Below are 17,334 nucleotides of genomic sequence, written 5' to 3'. Positions count from 1 at the left end.
GATGGACCCTGGCTCCAGGCGTCCTGAGGCCCAGCCACAACAGCTCCAGCCCAGTATGGTTGTCCAGCTCTACTTTAGCGTCCACAAGCCAGTCATTCATGCCTGTTTTGTCCAAGCTGGTTAACTGGCTTTCTGTCACTTACAATTGAAAGTACCTCGTACAACTGGGCGCAGTGGCTCACACCTGTAATCCCAGCACTTTGGAAGGCCGAGGCAGGCGGATCATGTGCCAGAAAAGTATCTGGCACATAGTAGGCATGTAGGAAATGTTCATTCCCTTTTTTCCTTCTTAAAGATAGGCTTATAGTTCTGGGTCTTTCAGTATCTCTATTCTGTGATCACTGAACTCAGAAACAGCAAATGAATTTTACTAGCTGTTTGGAGAATAAATAAGGATATAAATATTAAGTGAACAAGCAATTAAAAGCATTAGTTTGAAATAGCAATATTACCTTGACACCTGGATCTCTTTTTCCTGTATCACTATTAGTTAAATCCCCCCATTTGTAACTTAATAAACAGGCTACCACGAGATATAATTTGGAAAAACTAGAGACACTGTGCTTTATTTGAGAACAGAATAGAGCATAGCTGGAACTCTGCCAGTAGTCTTTAACATTCTGCCCTAATCAGGGTGTTAACTCTCCAACACTGTTGGTATATGGCTAAGTGCTGCAAAGTTCTCAAAGGTTGAAATAAACACTAAAGATGAGTCCATAAGAAGAAAAATAAGATGGTTTTCTTTCTGTTCCGTTTAAAACCCTAGCTAGAAATACTGCCCAATGCATAATGCAGACTGTACACAGCAGCACCAAAAAGGCTATTTACAAGAGATTTTCTTCTACAAAATCTACTTGAAAGCACTGAGAATTTGCATCTTAGCTAAGAGCAGTTCACCAAGGAACAGGGCCATCTAAGTGCCTAACTAGTATTTAAAGTTGTCAAGGGGTGGGGATGTGCAAATTAAGCAGCAAATATTCTCATTTTGCCTTAAGGGAAAGTGATAGTGGTCAGAGGGGCCAGTTCCAAGGGCTGGTCCAAGGGCGGCCGCTGGTCTTGGTACTCTGCCACATGCCCATTCCTGTGGTGGCCGTACTCAAACTTGATCCGCAGCTCACCAATCTTAGACTGGGGAAGGATATCTGGGATCCACTCAATGATGAAAGGTGTTGGCTCCTTTTGATCTGGAGAAGTGTTGCCTAAAGAGAAAAAGAGTATTAGTACAATTCCACCTGACTCTAATGGGTGTTCCTAATTGCAAGAAGAAGTATCTGGGATTGGAGCAGTCTGTTCAGCTTTGATAATCAGAAGGCTGCGTAAGGTTTATAAGTGCAGTGGGGACTGGGATATCAGATTTATTGATCATCATGAAGTTAAAACATATATTTCAGCCAGGCATGGTAGCTCATGCCTATAATTTCAACAGTGTTGGAGGGCAAGGCGGAAGGATAGCTTGAGCCCAGAAGTTTAAGACCAGCCTATGCAACAAAGTGAGACCCTGTTTCCATAAAAATCAGCCAAATATGGGCTGGGCGTGGTGGCTCACACCTGTAATCCCAGCACTTTGGGAGGCTGAGGTGGATGGAACACTGGAGGTAGGGAGTTCTAGACCAGCCTGACCAACATGGAGAAACCCTGTCTCTACTAAAATTACAAAATTAGCCGGGCATATTGGCACATGCCTGTAATCCCAGCTACTCAGGAGGCTGAGAAAGGAGAATCACTTGAACCCAGAAGGTGGAGGTTGCGGTGAGCTGAGATCACACCATTGCACACCAGCCTGGGCAACAAGAGCAAAACTCTGACTCAAAAAAAAAAAAAAAGGAAAAAAAAAATGCCTGGCACAAAGTACCATCTCTCATTAAATGCTGCTTTTTACATAGTTGTTATTATTAAATTATTTCAAAAAAATTCCAGTTAAAGACAAAGAAGAGCCTGGGCATGGTGGCTCAAGCCTGTAACCCCAGAACTTTGGGAGGCTGAGGTGGGAGGATGATGAGATCAGGAGATCGAGACCATCCTGGCCAACATGGTGAAACCCCATCTCTACTGAAAATACAAAAATTAGTTGGGTGTCATCGTGTGTGCCTGTTATTCCAGCTACTCGGGAGGCTGAGGCAGGAGAATCACTTGAATCTGGGAGGCAGAGGTTTCACTGAGCCAAGTTTGTGCCATTGTACTTCAGCCTGGTGATAGAGCGAGACTCCATCTCAAATACAAAACAAAACAAAACAAAAACAAGGAAGCAAGCAGTTCATCGAATATAAATGACTAATATGAAGCTTTCCCTTATTCATATTGGGAGAATGCAAATTAACAGAGTGAGGTAACATGTTTTGCCTGTCAAATCAACAAAGATTAAAAAAAAAATTAATAGATGGCTGGCAGGAATAAATTCTATAAATATTTCTTTTTTTCCTTTTTTTTTTTTCCCTAAAAGAGACAGGGTCTCACTATGTCGTCCAGGCTGGAGTGCAGTGGCTATTCACAGGCGCAGTCCCACTACTGATCAGCATGGGAGTTTTGACTTGCTCTATTTCGGACCTGGGCTGGTTCATCCCTCCTTAGGCAACCTGGTGGTCCCCTGCTCCCGGGAGGTCACCATATTGATGCCAAACTTAGTGCGGACACCCAATTGGCATAGCGCACTACAGCCCAGAACTCCTGGGCTCAAGTGAGCCTCCCACCTCAGCCTCCTGAGTAGATGGGACTACAGGCACGAACCACCGTGCCCAGCTTTTTTTTTTTTTTTTTGAGACAGGGTCTCGTTCTGTCACCCAGGCTGAAGTGCAGTAGTGTGATAGCTCAGTGTAACCTCGGTCTGCCAGGCTCAAGCAATCCTCTGACCTCAGCCTCCCAAGTAGCTGGGACTATAGGCGTGCGACATCACACCTAGCTAACTTTATCAAAAGCCTCAAAAATGTATATAACATTTGAACCTTCAATTTCCTTTTTAGGAATTTATCCCAAAGACTATCCTAAATAAGTTAGAAAATGATTAAGGATATGAAAGATTTATTTAAAAGGAAGTAATTACAGCATTGTTTTTGTTTGTTTGTTTGTTTTTTTGAGATGGAGTCTTGCTCTGTTGTCAGGCTAGATAGAGTGCAGTGGCGTGATCTTGGCTCACTGCAAACTCTGCCTGCTTCTTGGGTTCATGCAATTCTCTTGCCTCAGCCTCCTGAGTAGCTGGGACTACAGGCGTGCACCACCACGCCCAGCTAATTTTTCTATTTCTGGTAGAGACAGGGTTTCACCATGTTGGCCAGAATGGTCTCCATCGCTTTACCTTCTGATCCGCCCCCCTTGGCCTCCCAAAGTGCTGGGATTACAGGTGCAAGCCACCACACCTGGCCGTATTGTTTTAATTAATAGCAAAAGGCTTGGAACAAATAGGAAATTGAATAGAGTGTGGCACTCTAATAAATTAATTTTCTGCAGCTGTTAAAACTAATATTGTATAGGCCAGATGTGGTGGCTCACACCTGTAATCCCAGCACTTTGGGAGGCCAAGGCAGGCAGATCACAAGGTCAGGAGTTCAAGACCAGCCTGGCCAACATGGTGAAACCCTGTCTCTACTAAAAAATATAAAAAATTAGCCGGGAGTGGTGAAAGGCACCTGCAATCCCAGCTACTTAGGGGGCTGAGGGAGGAGAATCGCTTGAACTTGGGAGGTGGAGGTTACAGTGAACTGAGATTGTGCCATTGCACTCCAACCTGGGTGACAAGAACAAGACTCTGTCTCCAAAAAAAAAATAATAATAATGTTGTATTCACAATAGTCACAATGTAGAAGTAGCCAGTTGCTATGGCTCACGCCTATAATCCCAGCACTTTGGAAGGCTGTGGTGAGCAGAAACAAGCTCAGGAGTTCAAGACCAGCCTGGACAACATAGCGAAACCCAACCTCTACAAAAATGTATAAATCCAAATTATCTGAGTGTGGTGGCACACACCTGTAGTCCCAGCTAGCTGGGAGGCTAAGGTGGGAGGATCTCTTGAGCCCAGCAGGTAAGAGGTTGCAGTGAGCCAAGATCACACCAGTACACTTACAGCCTGAGCAACAGAGCAAGACGTTGTCTCAAAAATGAAAGAGGCCAGGCGCAGTGGCTCACGCCTGTAACCCCACCACTTTGAGAGACCGAGGCAGGCAGATTGAGAGACCGAGGCAGGCAGATCACCTGAGGTCAGGGGTTCAAGACCAGCCTGACCAACATGGAGAAACGCTGTCTCTACTAAAATACAGAACTAGCCGGCTGTGGTGGCATATGCCTGTAATCCCAGCTACTGGGGAGGCTGAGGAGGGAGAATCACTTGAACTTGGGAGGCAGAGAACAGATTGTGCCATTGCACTCCAGCTTGAGCAAGAAGAGCAAAACTCTATCTCAAAAAAAAAAAGAAAAAGAAAAAAAGGCTAAGCACAGTGGCTCATACCTGTAAACCCAGCACTTTGAGAGGCTGAGGTGGGTGGATCACCTGAGCTCAGGAGTTTGAGACGACCCTGGCCAAAATGGTAAACCCAGTCTCTACTAAAAATAAAAAAATTAGCTGGGCATAGTGGTGCACACCTGTAGTCCCAGCTACTCAGGCGGCTGAGGCAGGAGAATCACTTGAACTCGAGAGGCAGAGGTTGCAGTGAGCTGAGACTGTGCCATTGCACTCCAGCCTGGGTGACAGGAGCGAAACTTGGTCTTAAAATAAAAGGTAGAAGCACCCAAGTGTCTAGCAACAGATGAATGGATGAAGAAAACATCATATATACATACACAGAATGTTTGCTTTTTTTTTCTTTTCTGGTTTTCTGGGTAAGCATGGAATTTTTTTCTTTCTTTTTTTCTCTCTTCCCTTTCTTCTCTTTCTTCCTTCTTTTCCATTCATTCTTTCATTTGAGACAGGGTCTCATTCTGTTTCCCAAGCTGGAATACAGTGGCACAATCATAGCTCACTGCAGCCTTGAACTCCTGAGTCCATGTGATCCTTCTACCTCAGCCTTCTGAATAGCTGAGACTATAGGTGTGCACCACCACACCTGGCTAATTTTTAAATTTTTTTGTAGAGACGGGGTCTTGCTCTGTTGCCCAGGCTGGTCTCAAACTTCTGGGCTCCAGTGAACCTCCTGCCTTGGCTTCCCAAAGTCCTGGGATTACAGGTGTGAGCCACCACTCCTGGCCCATTATTCAGCCTTACAAAGGAAGGCAGTTTCCACACCTGATGTAATATGGATGAACATTCATTCATACAAATGAATACTAAGTGAAATAAGCCAGTCACAAAAGGACAAACACTGTTTTATTCAACTCATGAGGTAGCTATGGAAAGTAGGATGGTGGCTGCCAGGGGCTTGGAGAAGGCAAGACTGGGGAGTTATCACTTTATGCATACAGAGTTTCAGATGAGGAAAATGAAAAAGTTTAGAGATGGATGGTGGTGATAGAGATGGATGGGGTTTCACCATGTTGGCCACTCCTAACCACAAGCAATCTGCCTGCCTCAGCCTCCCTAAGTGCTGGGATTATAGGCATGAGCCACAGCACGCGGCCTGTAATTTTATTTTTGAAAACACTGGTTTAAATCAAACGAAATACCTTATTCATACAATTGCCTTTACAAGGTAAATGAATGTCTTCTTTGTTTAAGGTCAGGATCCAAAGCCTTGGACAGTGTACTGTACTGTACACAAGCTGACACTCAAAGGAAGATGCACTGTTGAAGTTCACTTACCAACTTTGAGAAACGTTTTTAGTTCCAAGGGTCGCAGCACTGGTTGTTTTTCTATACGACCGTAGGTTTCTGCAATGCTTTCTACTTCCACCTTAGGGCATTTAAACAGCTCGTAAGTCCCATCTCGGTTCTTGATAAAGCTACGGGTGATTTCCAACGGCATCTGGACACCAAGACAATACCAAAAAAAGGTGAGAGAGAAAACTTTCAAAATAGATAAATACCTGGATGAAAACAAACTTATTATTCCTTCTTTCTTGTTAAGTACATTCAAATGAATTACAACTTCCCCGTTTTTCAAGAAAATCCTGTTAACAAATCTGCCTTTTCTCCCTTACATCATTCATGGCTTTGCTTTTTTCTCTATAATCTTAATTTCCACCCCAGCCAAACCATATACCAGTTGAATCTCTAACATCTTCATGGGTACGTGACAGCTGCTGGCACTGACCTGCTCTAAAATCAGTTTTATTCCTCCCCCTACTGCTCTGCTAGCAGCATTCTTCTCTTAAATTCCTGTCGATAGCACCTACAGTTCTCCTCATATCCTGTATGCTTCACATTGTCCTTGGGGCTGAGCCAGGCAGAACTGGAACTGAATGCTGTGGTGACCCAGAGCAAATTACAAACTTCTTAGAGCCTGTTTTCTCATCTGCAAAATACAGTTAATGCCAGGGCATGGCTGGGAGCTCAAATGAGGTGATGGAGGTAAGTAATGCCTCACAGTGAGAAGCTCCATGATCCTTAGCTCTCTTCTGCCATGTGCCTGTACCCTGGGTCGCTTCAGTGGCTCCCTAAATGCCATCCATTCCAGGCTAAAAGCTGCCTCTGTGACATCCGCATTTAAAGGAGTTCCATAGTGTCTTTAATGCTAACACAGGCCTTTTCTAGGGTTCACATGTATTTTTTTTAAGAGTCAAGGTCACCAGGCACAGTGGCTCATGCACAGGTTGTGGTGAGATCGCACCATTGCACTCCAGCCTGGGAAAGTGGAGCGAAACTCCATCTCAAAAAAAAAAAAAAAAAAAAAAGCCAGACTCAGTGGCTCACGCCTGTAATCCCAGCACTTTGGGAGGCTGAGGTGGGTGGATCATGAGGTCAGGAGTTCAAGACCAGGCTAACCAACATGGTGAAACCCCATCTCTACTAAAAATACAAAAATTATCTGGGTGTGTTGGTGCACGCCTATAATCTGAGCTACTCAGGAGGCTGAGGCAGGAGAATCACTTGAACCCAGGAGGCAGAGGTTACAGCGAGACGAGATTGTGCCACTGCACAGGTTGGGCAACAGAGTGAGACTCTGCCTCAAAAAAAAAAAAAAAAAAGGATCTCACTTGGTTGCCTCTGCTGGAGTATAGTGGTGCAATCATGGCTTACTACAGCCTCCAACTCCTAGGCTCAAGTGATCTTGCTTCAGCTTCCTTAGTGGTTGGGACTATAGGCACACACCACCATGCCTGGTTTTTTGTCTTTTGGATATGGAGTCTAGCTCTGTTGCCTGGGCTGGAGTGCAGTGGCACAATCTTGGCTCACTGTAACCTCTGCCATGTTGGCCAAGCTGGTCTCGGACTCCTGACCTCAGGTGACCCTCCCACGTTGGCCTCCCAAAATGCTGAGATTTTCTTTTCTTGAGACAAAGTTTCACTCTTATTGCCCAGACTGGAGTGCAGTGGCATGATCTTGGCTCACCACAACCTCCGCCTCCCAAGTTCAAGTGATTCTCCTGCCTCAGCCTCCCAAGTAGACGGGATTACAGGCATGCGCCACCACACCCAGCTAATTTTGTATTTTTAGTAGAGATGGGGTTGCTCCATGTTGATCAGGCTGGTCTCGAACTCCTGACCTCAGGTGAACCACATGCCTCAGTCTCCCAAAGTGCTTGTGCCCAGCTTTTTTTTTTTTAAAGAGTAGGGGCCTCAGCGTGTTGCCTAGGCTGGTCTTGGATTCCTGGCCTCAAACAATCCTGTATCTCAGCCTCCAATAGCCACCATGCCTGGCTCACATGTAAATTCTGTAGCTACCAAACAACTTTATTACTATTTTTTTTTCCTGAACAGAAGAATGCCTTGCAATTAAGCTACTCTTAATGTATCAAATCACATTATGATGAATTTTCTACATAATTCTATTACTGTAGGAAGAAAAACTCAAATTTTCAGGATCTGCTTGAAAAACATGTTTTAAAATGTGTAGGCCAGGTACAGTGGCTCATCCTTGCACTTTGGGAGGCCAAGGATCACTTGAGGTCAGGAGTTTGACACCAGCATAGCCAACATGGCAAAACCCCATCTCCACTAAAAATACAAAAATTAGCTGGGCGTGGTGGTGCACGCCTGGAGTCCCAGCTACTCGGGAGGTTAAAGCATGAGAAATACTTGAACCTGGGAGGTGGAGGTTACAGTAAACCGAGATCATGCTACTGCACTGCAGCCTGGGCAACAGAGCAAGAGACTCTGTCTCAAAAATAAATAAATAGATAGATAAATAAATAAATAAATGATGTGACTGAGTGTGGCAGATTACACCTGTAATCACAGCACTTTGGGAGGCCAAGATGAGAAGACTACTTGAACTCAGTAGTTTGAGACCAGCCTGAGCAATGTAGCAGGACCCCCATCTTTAAAAAGTTTTTAAAAATAAATAGGGGTGGGCCCTGTGGCTCATGTTTGTAATCCCAGCACTTTGGGAAGCTGAGGCAGGCAGATTGCTTGAGTCCAGGAATTTGAGACCAGCCTGGGCAACATGGCAAAACCCTATCTCTACAAAATCAGCTGTGCATGGGGACATGTGCCTGTAGTCCAAGCTACTCAGGAGGCTGAAGTGGGAGGATCACTTGAGCCCAAGAGGTAGAGGTAGAGTGAGCCATGACTGCACCGCTGCACTCCAGACAGGCAACAGAGTGAGACCCTGTCCCCCCAAAAACAAAATACAATAAAGACAAAAAACGTTTTTTTTAAAAAGGGTCATTTCTTGGCTGGGTGCGGTGGCTCATCCCTATAATCCCAGCACTTTGGGAGGCTGAAGCAGGCAGATCATGAGGTCAGGAGTTTGAGACCAGCCTGGCCAACGTGGTAAAATCCCATCTCTATTAAAAATACAAAAATTAGCTGGGCACTGTGGCATGTGCCTGGATTCCCAGCTACCTGGGAGGCTGAGGCAAGGGAATTGCATGAACCTGGGAGGCAGAGGTTACAGTGAGACCAGATTGTGCCATTGCACTCCAGTCTGGGTGACAGAGCAAGATTCTGTCTCAAAATAAAATAGAAAGGTTCATTTAACTAATGAGAATAAAGCTGTAGTTTGGGGAGGAGGGTTAATTGTGCTGGTGCCACTGACTTCACAAATCTTATATCATCTCAAATTATTTATATACTTTCTAGCTGCCTGCCAGTCAAATCTAAGACTCATCATAGCTATTAGGGGATCATTATTTAATTTATAAAAAAAAGTATCTGTTTTCTCATCCTAAAAGCAAAGAAAAAGTATAATCCAATGTAAGATACTTTTTCAAGCCATAGGGAATACACATTAAAATTAGTCAGAACTATAAAGCCAGGGATACCTCTGAATAATCTCTTAGCATGAAAAAAAGAAACTTTGGTTTCTGTAACTCAAGAAACTGGTGCCAGTATAGTCCCTTGCCTCCCTCCTCCCTTCACTACCCTCCCACTGTTAGAGAAATAAACTCTCACCTCTGGGGTATCTAAGATTTGTTTAACTTGCAGGATGTTAGTGATATGCCACGTATACTTGGAAAAGGTTCCCAGTGGCAAGGCATCTTTCCGAACAAAAGCTTCAATGTGAAAAAAGGACAAAATTAGATTTGCAAAACAGAACATTTTCTTTTACTGTATTTGTTACCTAGTTTCTAATGCAGTACTATTATTTCCTTATTAATTCTCAGCACTTTAAAAAAGATATTCTAGAGGCAAATACCTAATAGGGTTTGGCAGAAATGTGACAAATGAGTTGATGTAAATAATTCATATGCTCATCATTGAAGGCCTTGTGCTCCAGGCATGTGAACAGAAGTCCTAACTCTGAAAATTCCACACAGATCTTTTCCAAACATGATTCTCTATGTTCAAGACATCTGTCACTATACCAAAGGGAAATCCTGTACCTGTAGTGGAGTTGGGGAGCCGTTTTTTTGCACTTCCTATAGATATTCTCTGTTGCAGGGCATCAAAAAAGGACTGAGGAATGTGGAATACCAGTGGTTCTGGTTTGCCTATGGGAAACAAGAAGAAACAACTCATTTAAAGAAACTCAGTGGACTTCCTGATGTACAGGGAGATGGGAAAGAAAAGGAATCAAAGGACAGTAATAACTTAAAATACCACTGAGGTTTCTTCATACAGAGGCAAAAAGAAGGCTTTGATTTACCTTTCTGGGCCAAGCACTGTCACTAGTCCTACTCTTGATCCCTTGCAATCATAAAAAACACAGTGTAGCCTGGGAAACAAAGGGAGACCTGGTGTCTACAAAAATTTTTTTTTAATTAACTGGGCGTGGTGGAATGCATCTGTCGTCCCAACTGCTTGGGAGGCTGAGGTGGGAGAATCAACTGAGTGGAGGAGTTTGAGGCTACAGTAAGCCATGATCATACCACTGCACTCCAGCCTGGGCAACAGAGTGAGACCCTTTCTCAAAAAGGAAAAAAGAAAAGAAAGGCCAGGTGGGTGGCTCTGACTTCACAGGTCAGAGCCTTGTGAAGGCTAACACCTGTAGTCCCAGCCAATGTGGGTGGATTACCTGAGGTCAGGAGTTTGAGACCAGCTTGGCCAACATGGTGAAACCCCATCTCTACTAAAAATACAAACAAAAACTAGCTGGGCACAGTGGCATGTGCCTGTAATCCCAGCTATTCAGGAGGCTGAGGCCAGAGAATTGCTTGAACCCAGGAGGCTAGGGTGGCAGTGAGCCGAGCTCACGCCACTGAACTGCCTGAGCAACAGAGTGAAACTCCATTGAAAAAGATGAAAAATGAAAAAAAAAAAACCAACATAGTAGATCCTCATCATCCACCAAATACAATGTTTCAAATCCCCAGTTTTATAAAGAGCAACACAGCACAGACTTTCCCCCTTACAGGGTATGTGAAGTAAGATGAGATGAGAACAGTGAGGCCTAGGTGGGTTGTCTCCACTTGATCCCATCTTGCTGGCTATCCCCAGGCTCCTGCTATTTGCATTCATGTCTAAGCAAACTAACTACATGCTCTCTCACCAGATGGTCAACACCATGAATGCTGAGGGACTACAAGTTAGAACACTGCTTACCCAGCTGTCTTTCTCTCTGAATATGACCTCAAGGCAGTTAAAATACTTGAAACTACTTAGCAAACCTCATAAAGAAATTTGCAAGACATTAGGTCACCAAAAAGAGACTTAAGGGGAGGGGGTCAAGTAAGTTCAGTCTTCCTTAAAAATTCTGTCCAGACTAGGCACGGTGGCTCACACCTGTAATCCCAGCACTTTTGTAGGCCTAGGTGGGTGGATTGCTTGAGGTCAGGAGTTCGATACCAGCCTGGCCAACATAGTGAAACCTCATCTCTCCTAAAAATACAAATATTAGCCAGGAGTGACACATGCCTGTAATCCCAGCTACTCAGGAAGCTGAAACACGAGAATTTCTTGAGCCTGGGTGGTAGAGGTTGCAGGGAGCCGAGATTGCGTCTCTGCACTCCAGCCTGTGTGACAGAGCAAGACCATCTCAAAAAGGTAAAAAAAAAAAAGAATTGACTTCAAGAAGCCTTCATAAAAGACACACACTTCCAGTCCAGGAGAGAGCTAATGGAAACTTGGACAAAGGTGGTAGTAATGGAGATGGTGAGACGAAAGAGAGGATGGTACAGGAATCAGATGGAAGAGGATCACAAGTGTAGAGCTTATAGTATTATCAATATTCTGTTTTCTGGGCTGGGTGCAGTGGCTCATGGCTGTAATCCCAGAACTTTGGGAGGCAAACGCAGGTAGATCACCTGAGGTCAGGAGTTCAAGACCAGCCTGGCCAACATGGCAAAATCCCATCTCTAATAATATTACAAAAAATTGGCCGGGCGTGGTGGCAGGTGCCTGTAATCCCAGCTACTCAGGAGGCTGAAGCAAGAGAACTGCTTGAACCCAGGAGGTGGAGGTTGCAGTGAGCCAAGATCGCACCACTACACTCCAGCCTGGGTGACCAGCGAAATTCCATTTCAAAACAAAACATTCTGTTTTTTGCTTGGGAGATAAGGTATTATATTATTTCAAACAATAAAAATATAAAATTTTAAAAGAAAGAGAAACCATAGTCTTTTTCATTATAACCCTCCTTAACTTATTTTGTTATTTTTCCAAAAAGTAATTTCTGGGTTGGGTGCCGTGGCTCATGCCTATAATCCCAGCACCTTGGGAGGCCGAGGCAGGTGGATCATGAAGTCAAGCATTCAAGACCACCTGGCCAATATGGTGAAAACCCATCTCTACTAAAAATACAAAAATTAGCCAGGCTTGGTGGCAGGCGCCTGTAGTCTCAGCTATTTGGGAGGCTGAGGCAGGAGAATCGCTTGAACCTAGGAGGCAGAGGTGCAGTGAGCCAAGATCACACCACTGCACTCCAGCCTGGGTGACAAGAGTGAAACTGCATTTCAAAACAAAACAAAACAAAAATTCTATTTTCTGCTTGAGATGTGAGTTAATAGGCATTATATTATTTCAAACAATAAATATATGCAATTTTGGCCGGGCGCAGTGGCTCACGCCTATAATCCCAGCACTTTGGGAGGCTGAGGTGGGTGGATCACGTGGTCAAGAGATCAAGACCATCCTGGTCAACAAGGTGAAACCCCGTCTCTATTAAAAATAAAAAAATTAGCTGGACATGGTGGTGCACGCCTGTAGTCCCAGTTACTCGGGAGGCTGAGGCAGGAGAATTGCTTGAACCCAGAAGGCAGAGGTTGCAGTGAGCCAAGATCGTGCCATTGCACTCCAGTCTGGGTAACAACAGTGAACTCCATCTCAAAAAAAAAAAAAAAAATATATATATATATATATTTTATATATATATATAATATATATAAAAACTATATATATTATATTTATATATATTATAAATATATATAAAATATATATATATTATATTTATATATATTATATATATATATATAAATATATACACACACACAATTTTAAAAGAAAAAGAAACCATAGGCTTTTAACTTTTTCTCTTTCTTTTTTTATTTTTTTGAGGAGTCTTACCCTGTTGTCCATGCTGGAGTGCAATGGCACAATCTTGGCTTGCTGCAACCTCCACCTCCCGGGTTTAAGCCATTCTCCTGCCTCCACTCCCTAGCAGCTGGGATTACAGGTACCCACCACCATGCCCAGCTAATTTTTGTATTCTTAGTAGAGATGGGGTTTCACCGTGTTGGCCAGGCTGGTTTCGAACTGATCTCAGGTGATCTGCCCGCCTCGGCCTCCCAAAGTGCTGGGATTACAGGCGTTAGCCACTGCGCCCAGCCTAGAAACCATAGGGTTTTTCATTACAACCCTCCTTAGCTTATTTTGTTATTTTTGCAAAAAGTAATTTCTGGGCCAGGCGCAGTGAATCACACCTGTAATCCCAGCACTTTGGGAGGCCGAGGCGGGCAGATCACTAGGTCAGGCGTTCAAGACCAGCCTGACCAATATGATGAAACCTTTTCTCTACTAAAAATACAAAAATTAGATGGGTGTGGTGGCGCATGCCTATAATCCCAGCTACCAGGGAGGCTGAGGCAAGAGAATCACTTGAACCTGGGAGGCGGAGGTTGCAGTGAGCCAATCATTGCACCACTGCACTCCAGCCTGGGCAATAAGAGCGAAACTCCATCTCAACAACAAAAAAAAAAAAAAGAAAAAAATACAGAAGAACTGTCAAGTGGGGCAGTGGGTTTGTATGTGTAGTGGCAGGGACTGGAAACAGGAAGAAACCAGTCCATGTAGCTAGAGGGCAAAACTAAAAGTATAAAACTCAAACATTTTGGCTTAGCATGAGGAATACCTTCCTCATAACTATGACTGTGTAACAGCGTTATGAGCTGCCTCAAAGAGCAGCGAGCTCCTCATCACTGGACAAGGCCTGGAAAACTATTATGCACAAGCAAGGATGCCTTTTTTTTTTAGACAGGGTCTCGCTGTTGCCCAGGCTGGAATGCAGTGGCAGGATCATGGCTCACTGCAGTTTTGACCTCCCAGGCTCAAGTGATCTTCCTGACTCTGCCTCTCCAGTAGCTTGAACTACAACATATGCCACCATACTTGGCTACGTTTTTTTTTTTTTTGAGACAGGGTCTCACTCTTTTGCCCAGGCTGGAGTGCAGTGGTGCAATCTCGGCTCACTGCAACCTCCACTTCCTGGACTCAAGTGATCCTCCCACCTCAGCCTCCCAAGTAGTTGGGACTACAGGTGTGTACCACCACACACGATTAATTTTTGTATTTTTCCTAGAGATGGAGGTCTCACTTTACTGCCCAGGCTGATCTCAAACTCCTGGGCTCAAACAATCTGCCCACCTTGGTCTTCCAAAGTGCTAGGATTACAGGCATGAGCCACCATACCCAGCTGGCACCTGGCTAATTTTTTTTTTGACAGTTTTGCTCTTGTTGCCCAACCTGAAGTGCGATGGCATATCTCGGCTCACCACAACATCCATGTCCCAGGTTCAAGCAAGTCTCCTGCCTCAGCCTCCTGGGTAGCTGGGATTACAGGTACGCACCACCATGCTCAGCTAATTTTTGTATCTTTAGTAGAGATGGGGTTTCACTGTGTTGGCCAGGATGGTCTCCTGACCTCATGATCCTCCCGCCTCAGCCTCCCAAAGTGCTAGGATTATAGGTGTGAGACACTGCACCCAGCCACCTGGCTAATAAGTTTTTTGTAGAGATGGGGTATTTTCCTGTGTTGCCCTTTATTCTGGTCTTGAACTCCTGGGCTCAAATGATCTGCCTGCCTTGCCTCCCAAAGTGCTGAGATAACAGGCATGGGCTGCCACATATGGCATAAGAATACTTTTAAGGCAACAAGTAGGGACTGGCTAGATCTGAAACGGCTGATGTTCCATGAAACTCTAACAAATCACACCCAAATCTGGCCTGTGTTCTCCAGTCTTCCTCAGCATGTTCATGTACTCTTTTTTTTTTTGAGACAGTCTCGCTCTGTCACCCAGGCTGGAGTGCAATGGTGCAATCTTGGCTTATTGCAACCTCCGCCTCCTGGGTTCAAGTAATTCTTCTACCTCAGCCTCCTGAGTAGCTGGGACTACAGGTGCGCCACCATGTCCAGCTAATTTTTGTATTTTTTTTTAGTAGAGACATGGTTTCACCATGTTGGCTAAGCTGGTCTTGAACTCCTACCTCAGGTGATCTACCCGCCTCAGCTTCCCAAAATACTGAGATTACAGGTGTGAGCCACCGCACCCAGCCTAGATTTCTACTTTCTTGTGGCCTAGTGCTCTCTGGACTGAAATCTAATTACTTTTGCTATCCAAGTAGAATTACAGCACAATTATCTTTTTTTTTTTTTTTTAAGATGGGGTTTCACCATGATGGCCAGGCTGGTCTTGAACTCCTGACCTCAGGTGATCCACCCACCTCGGCCTCCCAAAGTCCTAGGATTACAGGCATACAATTATCTTAATTTCTCCACTTTCAGCAAGAGCCCAGTTAGGTGGCCAATACTTACCATCAAACTGATAGTGCATGGTTTGATGGATGCGTTCTGTGACGCTGGCCAGCCAGTCTTGGAAGGATAAAGTCACTTGTGCCTCATCTAACAGCTGACCACAGGCTAGGAAAAAAACATAACATACACACACACACACACACACACACACACACACACACACACTCTTCTTTAGTAACTTTTCTTACAAAATAAACAGCTAATTGAAGTTTGAAAAAATTAAGAAGTTTTGTTTTTTTTTTAATTTTTTATTTTGAGATGGATGTTCGCTCTTGTTGCCCAGGCTGGAGTAAAGTGGTACAATCTTGGCTCACTGTTACCTCCGCCTCCCGGGTTCTAGCGATTCTCTTGCCTCGGCCTCCTGAGTAGCTAGGATGGTGCCCATCACCACACCTGACTAATTTTTTGTATTTTTAGTAGAGATGGGGTTTCACCATGTTGGCCAGGCTGGTCTCGAACTCCTGACCTCAGGTGATCCACCCACCTCAGCCTCCCAAAGTGAAGGGATTACAGGCATGAGCCACCATGCCCAGCCTGTTTTTTTGTTTATTGACAGGGCTTTGTCATGTTGCCCAGCTGGCTTCAAACTCCTGGGCACAAGCAATCCACCTGCCTCAGCCTCCTGAAGTGCTAGGAGAAGGGTTAATAAGTTTGTTCAAAAAAGAAAGAACTTGAAGCTGAACTTCAAAGAAAGCAAATAAACTAAATGAAATAAGATATTGTGGGATATTTTTTTTCAGAGTCTCACTATGTTGCCCTGGCTGGGGTGAAGTGGCACAATCTCAGCTCACTGCAACCTCAGCCTCCTAGGTTTAAGTGATTCTCATGCCTCAGCCTCCTGGGTGGCTGGGACTACATGTGTGCCACCATGCCCAGCTAATGTTGTCTTTTTAACAAAGACGGGGTTTTTGCCATGTTGCCCAGGCTGGTCTCAAACTCCTGGCCTCAACTGATCTTCCCACCTTAGCCTCCCAAAGTGCTGGGATTACAGGCATGAGCCACTTAAGGTCAGGAACTCAAGACCAGTCTGGCAAACGTGATGAAACCCAGTCTCTACTAAAAATACAAAAATTAGATGGGCATGGTGGCATGCGCCAGTAATCCCAGCTACTTGGGAGGCTAAGGCGGGAAAATCACTTGAACCGAGAGGCAGAGGTTATAGTGAGCCGAGATCATGCCACTGCATTCCAGCCTGGGTAACAGAGCTGTCTCAAAAAAAAAAAAAGAAAGAAAATAAGAAATGATAAGCAATGCCTGTAATTCCAGCTCTTTGGGAGGCTGAGGCAGGAGGATCACTTGAGCTCAGAAGTTTGAGAACAGCCTGGGTAACAAGGCAAAACCCTGTCTCCACCAAAAATACAAAAAATTGGCCAGGCATGGTGGTGCATGCTTATAGCCCCAGCTACTTAGGAGGCTGAGGTGGGAGGATTGCTTGAGCCTAGGAGGCAGAGGGTGCAGTAAGCCGAGGCCAGGCATGGTGGTGCATGCTTATAGCCCCAGCTACTTAGGAGGCTGAGGTGGGAGGATTGCTTGAGCCTAGGAGGCAGAGGGTGCAGTAAGCCGAGACCATGCCACTGCACTCCAACCTAGGTGACAGAGTGAGACCCCATCTCAAGTAAAAATAAATAAATACATACATACATACATAATAATGGCTTTTTGAGATTTATAAATTAGTTCTATTCATGATGACTATGTATCCATATGCCCCAGACCCTCTCAGTAATGAACATACTGTTTAATGCCAAGGTTTAACACAAATAGGTAAAACTGAGTGATGTATTCACTGTGGGTTGCTCTGATACCTTTAGACTTAAAACCTAAAACCTTGTATTCAGAAATGTAAAATGAATGAATTAACTTTTAAATATAAGTGAGAGTGAAATCTTGCAGCCCTAGAGTAAATA

At 44.5% G+C, this 17,334-nt stretch overlaps 1 protein-coding gene across 7 annotated transcripts in view; it reads right to left on the bottom strand.

Annotated features, from left to right (window-relative positions):
* Window positions 1–539: 539 nt before the first annotated feature.
* The window catches only part of C14H2orf42 (chromosome 14 C2orf42 homolog), a 33,883-nt gene continuing 17,088 nt past the window's right edge, over window positions 540–17,334 (bottom strand). For 4 of the 7 annotated variants that reach the window (XM_035272358.3, XM_008980554.5, XM_008980553.4 and 1 more), the window contains exons 6-10: window positions 15,428–15,532; window positions 9,846–9,953; window positions 9,415–9,515; window positions 5,723–5,885; window positions 540–1,199 (exon numbers count right to left, since the gene is read on the bottom strand). In XM_035272358.3, coding sequence (XP_035128249.1) covers window positions 991–1,199; window positions 5,723–5,885; window positions 9,415–9,515; window positions 9,846–9,953; window positions 15,428–15,532 — 686 coding nt within the window. In that variant the 3' untranslated portion in view covers window positions 540–990. The remainder of the gene's footprint in view (window positions 1,200–5,722; window positions 5,886–9,414; window positions 9,516–9,845; window positions 9,954–15,427; window positions 15,533–17,334) is intronic. The other 3 variants (XM_078349141.1, XM_008980556.4, XM_008980555.4) reach the window with 2 other exon arrangements.

This window comes from Callithrix jacchus, chromosome 14 (genome assembly GCF_049354715.1).
Source record: "Callithrix jacchus isolate 240 chromosome 14, calJac240_pri, whole genome shotgun sequence".
In the NCBI taxonomy this organism is placed as follows: Eukaryota; Metazoa; Chordata; class Mammalia; order Primates; family Cebidae; genus Callithrix; species Callithrix jacchus.
Note: the sequence above shows the minus strand (reverse complement) of the source record. Positions and strands in the feature narration are given on the sequence as shown.